Source organism: Barbus barbus (assembly GCF_936440315.1).
Source record: "Barbus barbus genome assembly, chromosome: 26".
NCBI lineage: Eukaryota > Metazoa > Chordata > Actinopteri > Cypriniformes > Cyprinidae > Barbus > Barbus barbus.
Window position 1 is genome coordinate 1,345,991 of NC_136754.1, and position 16,128 is coordinate 1,362,118.

At 34.2% G+C, this 16,128-nt stretch overlaps 1 protein-coding gene across 1 annotated transcript; it reads right to left on the reverse strand.

The window, feature by feature from the left end:
- Window positions 1–8,876: 8,876 nt before the first annotated feature.
- On the reverse strand, window positions 8,877–15,029 carry LOC306845559 (protein-lysine 6-oxidase-like). Its single transcript, XM_079378429.1, has 7 exons — window positions 14,160–15,029; window positions 13,943–14,051; window positions 12,158–12,295; window positions 11,139–11,295; window positions 9,780–9,875; window positions 9,593–9,708; window positions 8,877–9,489 (listed from the first exon to the last, which is right to left on the reverse strand). The coding sequence occupies exons 1-7, from the start codon at window positions 14,881–14,883 to the stop codon at window positions 9,483–9,485; spliced, it is 1,347 nt and encodes a 448-aa protein (XP_079234555.1). The 5' UTR covers window positions 14,884–15,029; the 3' UTR covers window positions 8,877–9,482.
- Between the last annotated feature and the right edge of the window lie 1,099 nt (window positions 15,030–16,128).

The following is a 16,128-nucleotide window of genomic DNA, read 5'->3' on the forward strand; positions in this document are numbered from 1 at the left end:
TTTACACATCATAGTAGTATTTTTCTACTGCCTTTAATTAAGCTTTTTTTTTTTAAATAAAAAATAAACCACTGTATCACATAACCACCTAATCCCCATAAAAGTAACATTTTAATTTAATGGGAAAATGTGTCTAATTGTCCTGAAAAAGGTCATTAATTTTCCTGTCATTTTAAAATAAAAAATAAAATCAATAAATTATATATATAACAAATTTACTTCATTAACTTTTGATTTGGGGGTAAAATATGACTTTTAATGTAATTCATTTTTTCATTATCACATACATTTTCCTAAGTGCTCATGCAAAACTGATTTAGAGCAGCATGCAATGTGCTTAAGATGTCCATCTTATTAATCACAGTTCACTGGTCTTTAACACTTAAAGTGTCTGATGTCTGATGTCTCGAACCGGCCTCATGGTCCTGTCATGACACAGGAACCTCTGATTCCCCTTGTCAGACAATCTGCTGGACTCCAGGCGGAGCGGACAAATATTGAGCGTGGGTGACTTATTCAGTGACCTGTCTCTTCTCCCGTCTGGCCCCAGAAAGACAAATGCAGGTTAAGTGGGTGTGTTCCTCGTGACTAACCGCTAAGTGACTGTGGGGTAGCGAGCGCACAAGGTCAGTCAAACACAGTCATTATTTTTGGCCCTGGCCACTGACTAATCGACGCAGATAAGTCTTGGATGCATTGCTTAGTCAAACATAAAGACTTGTTTTTTTTGTGTTTAAAAAATTGCTGCAGTAATTCAAAATCACTTGTGTTTTTGTTTCTTTTAACTTCCTAGAATGTCTGCACAGCTGATGAGAAGCAGCCTATAAAAAAGGTTTAGAGCAAATTTCCATCCTAGAAAAGAAAAACAACTAAAACAAGACAAAAATACTGAGGAAGATATTTAGTTTTTGCAGTATGTGCAATATGAATTTAAAGGGATAGGTCACAAAAAAAGAAAAGAACATTCTGTTGGTAATCAAACTGTTTGGTCCCCATTGACTTCCCTAGTATTTCCCCCCTACTATGGAAGTCAATGGGTACCGTCAGCTTTTTGGTTGGTTACCAACATTCTTCAAAATATCTTCTTTTGTGTTCAACAGAAGAAAGAAACTCATACAAGTTTTGAACAACTTGAGGGTGAGTAAATGATGACAGAATTTTAATTTTCAGCACTTCAAGACTGATTTAATTTCACACTTCATTTGTGAAAGGGAGTTCTTAAGACCTTTTCCGAGAAGCTGATGTTTATGATAATATGAGAACAAATATCAATGGGCTCAGAAACACATTTGCATACACCATCAATAGATATTTGTTCTTGTTTTAAGCATAAACTCACTTAATTTCTCAGAAAACAGGACTTCATGTCTTCACTTTGCATCTCAAGTAAATTAATCTTCATTTAAATTCTCAGACATTATATTTCCACCCAAGAGCCGTAAACAAGAACTTTTAAAAAGCATTTAAAGACCAGGCAATTATTGCACTGATCCATAACTGTGCTAATTTATTTTAACAACACAGGCTTTTTGAGGATGTTTGAATGCGGTTCCTCTCGGGTGAAAACAGCACGGCTGTCCTGTGGTGCGTTAGACAGTGAATCTGACCAAAAACAACACGCATAAAAATAAATGTCCATTCATACAGCAAATGTTCAACACCATTTCTCCTAAACAAGGAACCTGCTATCCAAGAATAACACCAACCTGTGAGCGTTTATGACTTATTGAAGCCTTCAAAATAAGTCAAGAAAACTTTTCAAGAGAACTTTTCCAAATATAAAATGTATCAAATGCAATCTGGTGATCGTGACAGTCTCAAAACAGTTTAAATGGAGAGTAAAATGAGACTTTTGCTTGGAAAAACAATAACAGGGAACATCCTCAGAACGTTCTGGTAAGGTTTTCTCAAAGTTACAAACAAACATTCCTATAGTGACATTAATAGATTTTTTTTTTTAATTTTTATGTTGTCTGGTCTTTTCTAATGTTCTCAAAAACATTTGTACAACGTTTGTGGAAAGTGTTTTCTGAAACATTTGGACATTCGGCTAACATTTGTTACGATTTGTTTCAGAATGTTCAAAGAACATTTAAATGTAACATTCCCATAATGTTTGCAAAATGATAAAATGGAATGTTTAGAGAACATTCCGAAATAACATTAGTATAATGTTCTTAGAACAAATTTGTCAGCTGGGTAGTAATCAATTTCAGAAGAGATCTCAACACTATCTGTAACTGTGCTCAAAATCACAAAGAGATCTCAAAATGAACAACATAATCGTGTGTCGGTGTAGACACTAATATTGATATAGTTATCGTTCTTGCTGTGAACAGGCCTTTTAATGACTCACGATACTTGAATCATAACTGAGAGCAAATCAGAAGGATTAAAGGGGGGAGAGAGAAAAAGAGAGAAAAACCGAGTGAAGGGATGAAAGGCAGGTGGTGAAGAGGTTTGTTAGATGGCAGAGATGTGTTAAGTGTCTCAGAGCGGCTACACAGAGACTGAACTCAACACTGAAAGAGATGTGAAAGAAATGATGTAAGGATCTCTCTGTAATATTATAATTATATAACAACACTCTTCTGCTCACCAAAGCTGCATTTATTGATTAAAAATACAGTAAAAACTGTAATATTGTAAAATAGTAGGCCTGTTCCAATTAAAGCAGGATGGATTCTGATTGGCTGTCAGTGTTATCATTCATCGGCTGGAAATCGTGATTCCAACGATATTGTGGTGAAACTTAGCTATTCTCTTAAATGTACAATTTTTAAAAAAACTTTTACACAATCTGTATTGAATAAAGTGCTATATAAACAAATATGATTTGACTTGCTAGTTATGGACTGACTGGCCTGCTTTCTGAATCCCACTCCCTGTGTGCTTCTGAGGGAAACCACCACTGCATTTCTGGGTTTCCTTCACACACAAGCTTCTGACCGACTCTGCTCACACACTTCCATCTACACACACAAGCTACTAAAAGAAGCGCACACAGCACGTTTTGTGCACTTTTTCTCTTACACGTACACCATCCCTGACGTCAGTCCGCCTGTCTGTCACACACTTCACAGACCACGACACATATTTGCTCAGGATGAGCTTCTGATGTCATTCTCACTCACCCTACATATTTCCGGACCATACCTGTGTGAAGAGGAAGAAGTAAACATCCTGAAGGACAGACAGCACAACTACTTCCTGTTTGGTCTCGACTCAACCAAAAGCATTGCTGGACCTGCAGCAACTTTATATAGTTTGAAAGCTCTTTAACATTTTAAATATGATAAAAAAAATATTATTATTATTATTTATCATATTTAAAATGTATATGTAGTTTAAATATCCATTTAAAAGTTTTTATCTATTTAATCTTTTAGTTTAGTTTTTATCTTGATCTATTTATTCGATTTAAAACACAGATATACATACATAGATTCAAGATTCAAGTTTTTTTATTCGTCACATACACAATTATACAGAGTATAACCAGCAGTGAAATGTAGGTCAGGTCCGCTCCAAGGACAGTGCAATTATATAGTATACAAATATTAAGAAAAAGTAGAAAAAAATAAAATAATAAAATAAAATAGAAGATAAAAAATATAAATATATATATAAATGTGCAGGTCAGTATGTTGTTGACTTAAATAGTAATATAAGAGGAATGTACAGGGTATGTAAATAGCAGCAATATGAGGTAGAAAAAATATGAATATATATATATATAAATTATATCATACATACAATTATATATGTATGATAAAATATATGATCAAATTAACGATAATTAAAATAAAAAAATTATATATATATATATATACACACACACACACACACATATACACACACATACATACATACATACATATATACATACGTATATATATGTATTTATTTATACATAGAAAAATAGATTTTAAAATTTTTAAAATAGACTTAAATGACAATAAAGATATCAGGAACATATATACAGTAGCAATATAATATATTAATATAATATATAATATATGTATATATTTCTGTTTTTAGTTTTTCCTAATATTATTTTTGCCACCAATATCAAAATATACTGTCTACAACTGTTTATCACCTCTTGAACTGTGGAGTCCAGGGAAAAGCCGAGGTCTGGAGCGTGTATCAGGCAGACAGCATGTTCTCTGACTGAGTCGTGCCGTGTCAGCATGTTTCACAGCTGAACATGTTTATGTGATGCATGTCTGGCAGATGTATATATTAACCCACACAAAATGTCTTTCTGTCTCCAGCTCATGATAGTCTAAGATTTTTCCCTCTGGTGTTTCAGGCTGACAGTAGCTGAGGAATTTCTCCACTCTTTGTGTAAGAGACTGTGCCAATGCAGGCGTGCCAGAGAGACTGGCACACACACACACACACACACACACACACACACATACACATGTTGGTTTTTGTGGTTTATTAAGTTTTAAATTACTTAATATGTCTGGTCAAACCAGCATTGATTAACTGATGCTACAGTTCCATTAGCGCTGACTGTGGGAATGTCTTCATTAGGCTGCGTGTGTTTGTGGATCTTCTGAAGCAAGCTGTTCAAACACTCTCTCTGCACCATCATGACATGTTTGAGAGGAGCAAACTCCTCCATCAAGTGAACATGCATGCTCCATACGCTCTTATGCACTTCCAATTAGCACCTACAACCTTATTGAGTTTCACAAATATTTCAAAGGACTCACTAATGAATACACTGGATGAATTTTTACCATATATTTCTATGGTAGAAACAAGAGTGGTTACAAATTCAGCTTCTGATTAATCTACAGTGTAATATTACATCTACATTTATAAATCTTCAAATATTGATAAAAGTGTGACAACAAAAGTGTTCATGCATGTTCCGGTCATATTTTGCACTAAAATGAAAAGATATAAAAACAAAATTGTATTTTTGCTTTTGAAAATGTAATATATTCGTGTATTTTATATTTTAAAGTACATATTTTAATATGATATATTTTTAAATATTTTACAATTTAAACAAACAAGCAAATAAATAAATAAATGTTTTGCTTATAGATAAATGCCTATACCTTTAGGACCATTAAGATGTTTTGCATTGTGACATTATAATTTTACAACAATTCTCATTATAATTTTCATTATTATAATATATTTAAATATTTAAATTGTAAAATATTTTACAATTTAAACTGCTGTCAAAAGGAATCTAATGAGAAACAATACTAACAATAATGAAAAAAGAAAATGTATATTTTAATTGTTAATTATTAAAATATTAAAAATAAATTCAATTTTTCTTATAGAAACATAAAGCCTATATTTAGCCTACATTTATAGAAAATGAAGCCTATATATTTCTATTATTTTTATTACAATTATTAATCTGGTGAAATGAGGAAATGAGACTGAGAAATAATATTTAAATAGAAAAATATTGTAAATATCACAATAAATATTAAAATATCAAAACTATGGAAATCTAATTAAAAAAACACTACTGAGTGAATTAATAAACGAATGAATGAATACTCACTCAAAATCAAAATGTTTGGATAAATGATGTATTTTTTTTTCTGGATAAATTATGATTATTTGGGGTTTAATTTTCATTAAAATATTGTAAACATTCATAATGGCATGAAAAAGTTTGAGAAAAAAGATGTTTATTAAAGGTGTTGTAAAAGTGCACTGAAAAAAGATTTTTCTAAGTTGTAAATAAAAGATTATTGACTATATTTGACAAGAAAATACTACTTCAGTCTTTCTACTTAAAAAAAAATCACATTTAATTAAATGTGTTACTTGCCATTTCTCAGTAATTGTTCTCAGCAATTTCTGAGTGAAAAATGTTTCTACACCAAATTTGTAACCTGTTGCATTTCCCAGTAGTTGCCAATAAAAATATCTCGCTGTAAACGAGCGTCCTAAACAGCTCTCTGTTCAACAACAAACGCTAATAACATGTTGAGCATGTTCCCATTTTATGTCCTATAAACGGCACAGAAACACAGAGAATGAGTCCATCCGCCGTTCCTGACCGTGACTATGAGTCAATATTAGAGCGGAGCAGAACGAGCGAGAGCAGCAGAGGAAATGGGCTTTTTCCAGACACATTCAAAAACACAGAGAATCTGTTCTGAGAGAACTTCAGCTCCACACGAATGCCAGAACAAACGCTACATCTGTGTTCATTCTCATTACACTTAACCTCATTGGCTCGAGGGTGTCTCTCATTCCTGGACCTTTCAGCCTGTAACATCCTCTGAAGGATTTTTATCATGTAAAACACAATATATGAAATGCAGAATTCAGACACACTGATTTCAGTAATTATTGTCTGGGAGAAACATTTTCAACATTGATAATAATCAGAAATGTTTGTTGAGCAGTAAATCAGTATATTAGAATGATTTCTGAAGGATCATGTGACACTGAAGACTGGAGTAATGATGCTGAAAATACAGCTGCAGATCACAGAAATAAATTACATTTTAACATATAGTCACATAGAAAACAGTTACTTTAAATTGTATTAATATTTCACAATTTTACTGTTTTTGACTCAATAAATGCAGAGTTGGTGAGACTTCTTTTAAAAAAACGTAAAAATCTTACAGACCTCAAACTTTTAAATGTTAGTATTTTAATAAACATATACATTTTTTCAAACGTTAAACCTCTCTATGAGTCATGAACAGACTCTACGGTGTGGTATAGAAATTGTAACATGTCTGTGTTTTAAAATGACTATAAGAAAAATCTTCATCTAAATCTGCGAGAGGGTTGGTGGTGGACAGAAGAGATTCGTTCATTCATTCAGTGCTAGTAGACACATGGCTGGAGCGTTTAATAACATCTCAGCCTTCACAGCTCTGTGTCAGTAAACAGACTGAGACCCTGCTGCAAACCGATGAAATCACACCGGCTTCAACAGCAGACTATAGAGAGACTATATATAGTATACATCGAGGGGTCAGTGGCATTTCACCAACTGTACAGGAGAGCCAAAACAAACATTTTACCATAGTTTGATCTGACTTTGTGTACTGATTTCACTTGTTTGTTGTACTTTTGCCAGTAGAAAGAGCTCATTAAGAGCTTTCATTTGATATATATATATCTCCATTTCAACAAAAATGTCACTTACACCCTTCTAGTTCTCACCCCTCGATACACACACACACATGAATGTTTTAAAAAAATAATAATTTGCTGATTTGCTGAAAATTTGCTGATAATGTACTCATCCTCAGGTCATCCAAGATGTAGATGAGTTTGTTTCTTCATCAGGTTTGGAGAAATAGCATTGCATCAGTGTCTCAGCAATGGATGCTCTGCAGTGAATGGGTGCCGTCAGAATGAGAGTCCAAACAGCTGATAAAAATATATTCACAATAATCCACAAGTAATCCACGCCACTCCAGTCCAGCCAAAAGCTGCGTGTTTGGAAGAAACAAATCCATCATTAAGACATATTTAACTTCAATCTGTTGCTTCCAGCTAAAATATGAGTCTAACAATAGAAAAAATAACACTTCCTCCATCTGCTGTTGTCTCTCACATCAAAATCCAGCCACATATTTGTTTAGAGCTGTTTTGGCTTGTAAACGCTGCTTGATCTGTGCAGATTTCTCCCCTGATTCAGACCAGAACACTTTTTCACTGGAAGAGTTATTATGGATTATGAACTTGTATTTTAGCCAGAAGCAAGAGTTTAAAGTTGAAATGTAAGTTTACAAGATGTTAACTGATGGACTGGAGTGGTGTGGATTATTGTGATGTTTTTATCAGCTGTTTGGACTCTCATTCTGACGGCACCCATTCACTGTAGAGCATCCATTGCTGAGACACTGATGCAATGCTACATTTCTACAAACCTGATGAAGAAACAAACTCATCTTGGATGAGGGTGAGTAAATTTCAAGAAATGTTCTTTTTTTTCCGAGAACTGTAATTGCTTTAAATCAGGTTTATCTATTTTACCTTTCAGAACTAAAATGGGTTTAATGAAATTAATACTTAACAGTTTTTAGTACTGAAAGAAAGGTATTTATAATTAATGTCTCTCTCACTTTGTTCATTTTGCACAATAAAAATAAGTTGATTCCAACAGGGTTATTATTCTTAACTAAAACCAAAACTTCTTAAACATTTTTTTGTTGATTGAAATGAAGCTGAAATAAAATATAAAAATTTGATGAAAAACTTATTTCAGTTAGTTAAGCACTAAAACTGGAAATAAAATAATTAAAAAGTAAAACTGAAAATAAAAATAAATGAAATGTAAAGAAAACAAAACAAAAACTATAAAAAAAAAAGAAGCAAAAATGACTAAATTAGCTTTAGCTAAATATTAGCTGAAGTAAAATTAAAACAAAGTATAAAAATAAGCTAAATCAAAATATGAATAAAAACTTAATTCATATTTAATAAATAATACTAAAATAACACTGCATCTCAATGCATTCTGGGATTTCCTTCATGCACAGACTGTTTATCTTTAGAGGAAGTTAAATATTAGGTGAAGTGCATGTAAATACTCAGAAAAAGGACATTTCATCCTATTTACGTCTGCAGCTCAACAATATTCAGTTTCCAGCTCAGAGTTTGTAAATGAAAAATTAGGAAATATTAACTACATTTGTTCCAAAGTCATAATAAGAATGAAAAATCTCCCAGCACACGTCTTTCACCAAAGCAGCTCGACCCAGTTCAACTTTCCCTCTCCTGTACAGTAAATAATGAAGGAGGTTTCGTCCCACATCCAAACTTATTTAAACTGATAGCTCATTTGAACTTCTTTGTATTGAATGAACCCATGATTTAATGAAGAAAGAGTTTAGAAAAGAACCGCAATCCATTTCCTCTATTACATTCTCTGCTGTTTATTGCAAATCAAACCGACCACAAACGGCTTTGTTCATCCAAGTCCAGCATTCATGGAAAGAGTTTTATAATCATGGCAAAGACAAAGGAAGCTCGCAGCAAACTTCTCAAGACGTTTAAGACAGAAATATCAACTGAAACCTGGAAAACCAAACCCTTTAATAGTGTATATTTTACACTAGTGATCTGCAGTGGAGTAAAACACTCAACCACTATCTAATAAAAAGCCAAAATAACACAAAATCTCCCTCAATAATCCTAGTTTAAAAGAAAATGCTTATATTCTTCATAACCAATGCAATAAATACAAACTCTAACATACTAATCTATTCATTTATAATTCTTCATTTAATATAAAAGCTAAATTACATTTTATTATAATGCAAACATCACAAAAACACTTAAAATTGCTTGCTCTAGGGCAAGAAATCAAACTCATCTAAAATAGATACAGTACATTTGTCATAAATATGACTCCAACAGCTTTATGGAGTGTTTCAAGTTACTAAAAAAAGCTTTAAATTACATTACTATAATTAAACCTATTATATAGGTCTTTAAAGTTCAACTCCGACCCGAGGGCTTTACATCCTGTGGAAACAGAAAGAAAGAAATACATGTAGTGGATTATTGCTCTGATCACATACTCGTGAAATATTAATGTGATGGAGTAAATAAAAATGCATGTCCTCACCCGGTTAAGATGCAGTTTCTGGTTTGGATGTAAATGCCGGTGTAAATGACCTCACATCGCACAACGTTGTTGGAGAAGTCAGACTCGGGCACCAGGAAGTCTGGATTGACTGTGACCTGGACAGGAAGTGAAAGGCACATCAACAACAGGATCCGGTTTGGATTTGAAAATGCTTTATTTCTCATACCTTGAGAATGTAGTTTCCAGGAGGGACGTCTGTGATGTCGATCCACTGGCAGTCGATGTTGGCGGCGTATGTGTCGTGGCAGCCTGGACTCAAACCCTGAAAACACAGCAATAATAACTCTATTAAACCAAAACACTGAATACGAGCAGCACACATTTCATTTTACTGTCGTTAGAAGTATGCAGTATAAAGCAGTATAAATTCTGCTAAAATAAAATAAAACGAGTAGAAAAAAATCAGAAATGTATTACAATAATATTTCTATTAATCAAAACACTAAATATAACAAGCACAAATTCATCTCAACCAGGGTAATTATTGTCTAAATAGAAATAGTTTCTTTTTTGTTAATTGAAATAAAATATAATATAAATATTAGATCAAAATTTGAAATGGTGCCTTTGCAACTAACTCTAATAATTGCTCAATGCAAGAACACAGCAATAATAATTCAGTAATAAGCAATAGTATGTGACCCTGGCCCACAAAAACAAAATTTGAAATCTGAAGGTGAAAAAAAATAAATCTAAATATTCAGAAAATCGCCTTTAAAGTTGTTCAAATGAAGTTCTTAGCAATGCATATTACTAATCAAAAATGAAGTTTTGATATATTTACAGTAGGACATTTACAAAATATCTTCATGGAACATGATCTTCACATAATATCCTAATGATTTTTGTCATAAAAGAAATTTTGATAATTTTGATCCATACAATGTGTTGTTGGCTATTGCTACAAATATAGGTGCGCTACTCATGACTGCTTTTGTGCTGCAGGGTCATATATTTCATCCAGGGCTGTTATCGCTAAAATTAAAAGTGTTGCTATTTTTTTTTGTTAATTTAAATAAAGTGGAAATCGAGTCAAATCAAATAAATGACAAAATCAAATAAAACATAAATATGAGATGAAAAACTTTAATTAAATAAATAAAAACTAAAACAGAAATAAAAATAAAATCAATCCTTAATAGTAAAAAAACTAATAAAAATAGAAAAAGCACATAACGAAATGACTAAACTAAAATTAAAACTGAGAATTAAAAATATACAAATAAAAGCTAATTCAAAATATAAATAAAAGCTTTAATAGTATATATGTCACGTATCCGGTCTGTGGCCTTCCGCCCGATAGCCACCAGAGGTCGCCTTTCCATCGAATTGACTCTTGCACTACACTACTGTTGCACATCACCCATGGACTACAATTCCCATTATCTATTGCACTGACGACACACACACAGCTGATTGCACTAATCACACGCTCAAGCATGCACTTCAAGCAACGACACTGGTTTATAATGGAACTAATAACCCTGCTGTTCGTAGTGGGAGACTGTGATGTGTGTGTTTGTACCTGTGTGTGTGCGGTGCAAGCGTATCGGCGGTGAAATCCAGGATCACAGCCCGTATCTTCCAGACAGAAACTGGCCTTGTGACCCTCTGCGACCTTGAGTCCGGTGCTGATGTCCAGCAGATCATAGTGACTGAACGCATCCATGCTGTGATAGTGCCTGTCAGATATCACACACATCATGCATTTCTCACGCTATAATGATTTGAACAAACACCTTTGCAACCCGCTGTAATGCATCACTCACATAGGATTTATAAAACACAGATCCCACTCTAAATTCTGATTGCATTGTTGTTCATTCAGATTTTTACTACTAATAAATGTAACTTATTTTATTGAACAATTATGCATTTTATAATATTGCTGTGATTTTATAATAAGCAAGAAGCATTAATTGCAGTGATTGCATTACAGTAGGGTTTTTATTATTTACAATTTTATCGTAATTTATAATCATAATAACAATAATCTCATTACCCTGCATCAAATTTGCTGAATGAAAAAAAAAGCGCTATTTTGTAGCACTTTTGCTTTCGACAAGCATTTGTGAGGTGAAGACGTCTTGTATTCTCTATTAATCAGCAGAAAAACACCACAAACACATGTTTCCTGTCTGAATCTGAGCCACATCACAACTATCTGTTCGATTCCCAGCCCATTTTCACATGTATGATATTATTTTACACCCAATCCTGATTTCAAGGTCAGAATTATGGCCAGAGACAGACGAAAATGCAAACGTGATGTTTTTTTTTTTTTTTTCATCTGTGTTGATGTAGTAAGTATTTGAACCTATTTTTGCAGATTGTATGCTAAATGATACATTTTGAAAACTTCTATTTGGAACTTTTGAGTGCTTTAAACTGATACATACATATAATTAGAAAAATCTTCATTCTTGTTTTGTCAAAACAAATGTCATTGATATTTTTAATTCAGCGTAATCAAATTAGGCAATATTATTCTTGTTTTGTTTTTTTTGCATTTTGATTGATTATTATGTGATTAATCCGACTCACTGATGACAGCTGTGCCACTCCCACTGATGTCTGGGTTTGACGGGCAGAAAGTCAGTCGTTCCCAGGTTTCGGACCTTCTGTGGGAAGCGCAGCAGAACCCTGTAGTCGATGTCTCTGACTGTGGGTCTGTATGCAGATCTGAAAGATGAAAGACGGTGGAGGATGAGCGCATGGTCACTGGGTGACGAGAGGTCATGCAGACCATCTAAAAAGCTCTCACCAATATTGAAAGCTTGCAACATTTCATTTTTAGGGTACAGTAGGCCTGCTTCAACTGTTCAACATGGTAAGACATTGCAGACTCAATAAAAAATTGCTTGGACACTTTCAAATCTTTGAATAACATTGCATTATATAATAAAATCTCAGTGCTAGATCTTTTGACGTCTCAGTGTTTGAGTCAGCTGGTGTTTTGGTGGTTTTTAGTGGATGTATGAAGTCAAGTTCACACAGGGCTCATAGCAGAAGAAACCACAGGTCTAAAAAATGTATCATAACTGGTTACAATTACGCATGATAATCACATGGCATTATAAGGTGCACAATTAATGCATTAAAATAGTTCTTTAATGCATTATATTTGAGGCTGTGTTAGAGTCTTAGAGTCAAATGTTCTGCTTGTAAAGTGTGTTTGTACATCATTCTTAATTACATTTTCTTTAATAATTTGTATCTAATTTGATGACATTTAGACATTTTTAACCCTCGCGTTGTGTTCTGGTCATTTTGACCCGGAGAGGATTTTCTTTTTCCTGAAATGTTATTTAATGTTATTGCACTGGACTAAAACTTACTGACTTTGCTCACAACTTTCCCTCCAAAAATTATAATTTTTGTACTTTTTGGTGATTTTATTCCCAATATCTTACACTTTCAAAAATGGCTGACCTACGAAAAAAAAAAAAGGCTAACAATTATGTTTCATTATGATATATTATTACCAAATATCGGATACAATCTTTTTATTAACTTGTTTTCTTTTAATTGAGTTTTTCTTTTTGCAACTGATTGGTTATATGCACCTCAGTTTTTGAATAAATACTGCCAAAATTATCCACAAATAATGTTTTTTTCTTTCAAAAATTGATGCATAAGTTCAGATAATATAGCATAATAAAATAGTAAATCCATTCAGGATTTTGTTCTGGATATTTGCTATTAACTCTTTTCATTACTGAACAAACTGATGTAACATTACCTGTTAAAGCAATACAGGAAAAAGTCCATGTTCTTTGGAGAGTTACAATATGTTTAATAAATTATCAACAACATTTAGAGTATAAAAGGTGTCTAGATTTAAATACACCAAAAAGAGTTTTTGAAAAAAAAGAAAGAAAGAAAGAAAGAAAGAAAAAAAGAAAGAAAGAAAAAAGAGAGAAAAAGAAAGAAAAAATAGACATATTTTGAAAAAAAAAGACATTAAAGTAAAAGACAGACACAAAAATACTATAAAATGGTCTTTAATTTATGTGATATAGGCCTACAAGTTTTAAGGATTCTAAAATGAATGGATATATAAAGATTTTGAAAAACAATCATTAGTGCAAAAGACAGACACAAAACAAATACTATTAAATATTTACGGAATATTGTCTCAAGTTTTTCAGGATTCTTAAAAAATAAAAATATATAGATTTGGGAATAAATAAATCAAATTTATGACCGGGAACACCAAATTAAGTCAAATATTTCAACGCAACTGGAGGGTTAAGTGTGACTTAAGTGTTTAAATATTTGTTATGGTCGCTTACTGTAAATGGACACAGATCATAATTCATAACGCACCGCGCCAGGCAGTTCTCCTCCGCCGCGCACCGGAGCGCGTACATCTGGACGCGCTGGATGTATGAGCCGGCCTGGATGGAATATGGATCTGGCACAAGATCCGGCAGACCTGCAGACGAGCACAACATATACATACACTAAAACACGTCTGTTTGAAACAAATCCCACACATTCCCCCATATGCTGAGGCTAAACTCGTCCTTTGCGCGCAGCTCACCGTTCTGGAAGTATCTGGTGCCGTAACCGGTACCAGGCGGCGCGCGGCGCGGGATGCCCGTCCTTCCGCCAGGCGGATAGATGTTATAGAAAACCGTATTCCTGTTCCGCGGATCATCTCCTGCCATGCTTTCAGACGTGGTTCCCTGCTCTGCATTTTGAGTTTGCGTTCTGGAGAGCCCCGCTTCATTATAGTTTCCATTGGTTAAAGTGTTTGAGGTCTCAGTTGGTGCTTCCAGGTGTTGGAGATTGGCAACCGCTGGCGCCCTCCGTGCGGTATTTTCCCTTTGAGCCGGGGCTCTTCCGCCGCCGGAATATTCGGTAGCGTTGGATCTGGTTCTTGGAGCTGCTCTGAGCCGCTGACGCACCTGCATTTGTCTGGCGCCAGGTGCGCGGCTGTTGGCCGCGATGAACTGCATGCGATCCGGACCCAAAAGCGCGGTGCTGCCGCTATTAGTGGCCGCAGAATCGGACGCTTCCACTCGAATTTGCACGGTCCTGTCTCGGATAGCATCTCTATTGCTGCTCAGAAACACCCTGGACTGTCTTCTGGACGCCACCGGTGCGTGATACTCTGAACCGGTGCTCATTAAACTGAACACCTGGCCGTTATTGACCCACTGGATCCTGTTCCTCCAGGGCGCGGAGTTTTGCGCGCTGATAAAGTTATTCAGTCCTTGAAGTAAATAGAAAATCAAAATCAAGTTTGGCATCTTGAGATGCATTTTAGAGCTGGACGGTCACTGATGTGGGCTCCCAGCACAGATGTTCCTCTGCCAGTGGATGTGGGAGTATGAAGTACGTAAAAGGCATAGCTTCCTCTAGAGACTAGAAACGGACCGGAGAGACATTTATCAAATTTTTGGAGTTCGTGCGCGCGCATGCACAGTCAGGGAAACTCGCGCTTAACTCTTTCCTCGCCGGACAAACTGCTGTCTCGTTAGTTTTGTTAAAGCAATGCAGGCAAACCTCCATGATCACTGGAGAGAGTTTGACTATGTTTGATAAATTATCAACATTTAGCTACTTGAAAATTATAAAACGGTATGCAGTCTCTGCAGTGGAGTCCTGGGCTGCAAATCTGGAGCTTTCTGTAATTTATGAAAATTATTCTTAAATTTGTCAGAATTCTTAAATAAATAAATAAATACAAATGAAAAATGCTGGCATTAAAGCGAAAGAGAGACAAAAAACATCTTGTAATTTATGGTGTGTATAAAACAGTTATTAAAGCTATTAAGACAAAACAAATACTATAAAAATGTCTATTTATATATAATTAATTTATTTTTTGGAAAAAACAAAACTGTCATGAACGCAAAAGAGAAACACACAAACATTGTAAAACTGAAGATTTAACTACAAACCAACATTTGGTCCTAGAATGGTTAGCCAGAGTTTAATTTAGGTTAAACCTACAGCCCTCTTCTCCTTGATGGTGTATTTAATTTGATCAGGAAAATCAAACAATCATCAGAGTTCAGTCCTGAGTTCTAATGTTGCAAAAATGCAAACCTCATAAAATAAATGTAAAATAAACCTTCTTTTTGACCTTTTGATGTGAACAAACAAGACTCTGAAGGCAAAGCACATCTTTTCACTCTTGAAAACTATTCATAACAGTTGAAACTTCATTATTATTTAGCACTTTATATTCATGGAAAGACTCTATTCGTCTGAAGTAAACGCTGTACACTGGCATTCTGGTGAGATGTTTGTGAGCTGATCTTCTGATGACACCTACACAACAAACAAGCCATCCTCCTGTCAAAAACACTGAGACACTTCACTCTGCAGACCTGTTCATCTACAACAATCCTCAATTACAGTCAGTGATTCTCTACACAAAATATACATCATTTTGATGCAATTTAAATGCCAAGAAGTGTTTGGTTAATTCAAAATGAACTCACTCAGTTAAATTTGGTGAGGTTCATCAGCATCGTTAACTAAAGATAAAGACACTTGAT

Bases quoted from the DNA above. Each gene is read 5' to 3' on its own strand.
- LOC306845559 (XM_079378429.1), bottom strand. From the start codon at position 14,883: ATGCATCTCAAGATGCCAAACTTGATTTTGATTTTCTATTTACTTCAA. The intron at 12,296-13,942 runs GTGCGTTATGAA...TTCATCTTTCAG, and splicing joins GAGGAGAACTGCCTGGCGCG to ATCTGCATACAGACCCACAG. The intron at 9,709-9,779 runs GTATGAGAAATA...CTTCCTGTCCAG, and splicing joins CTGGAAACTACATTCTCAAG to GTCACAGTCAATCCAGACTT.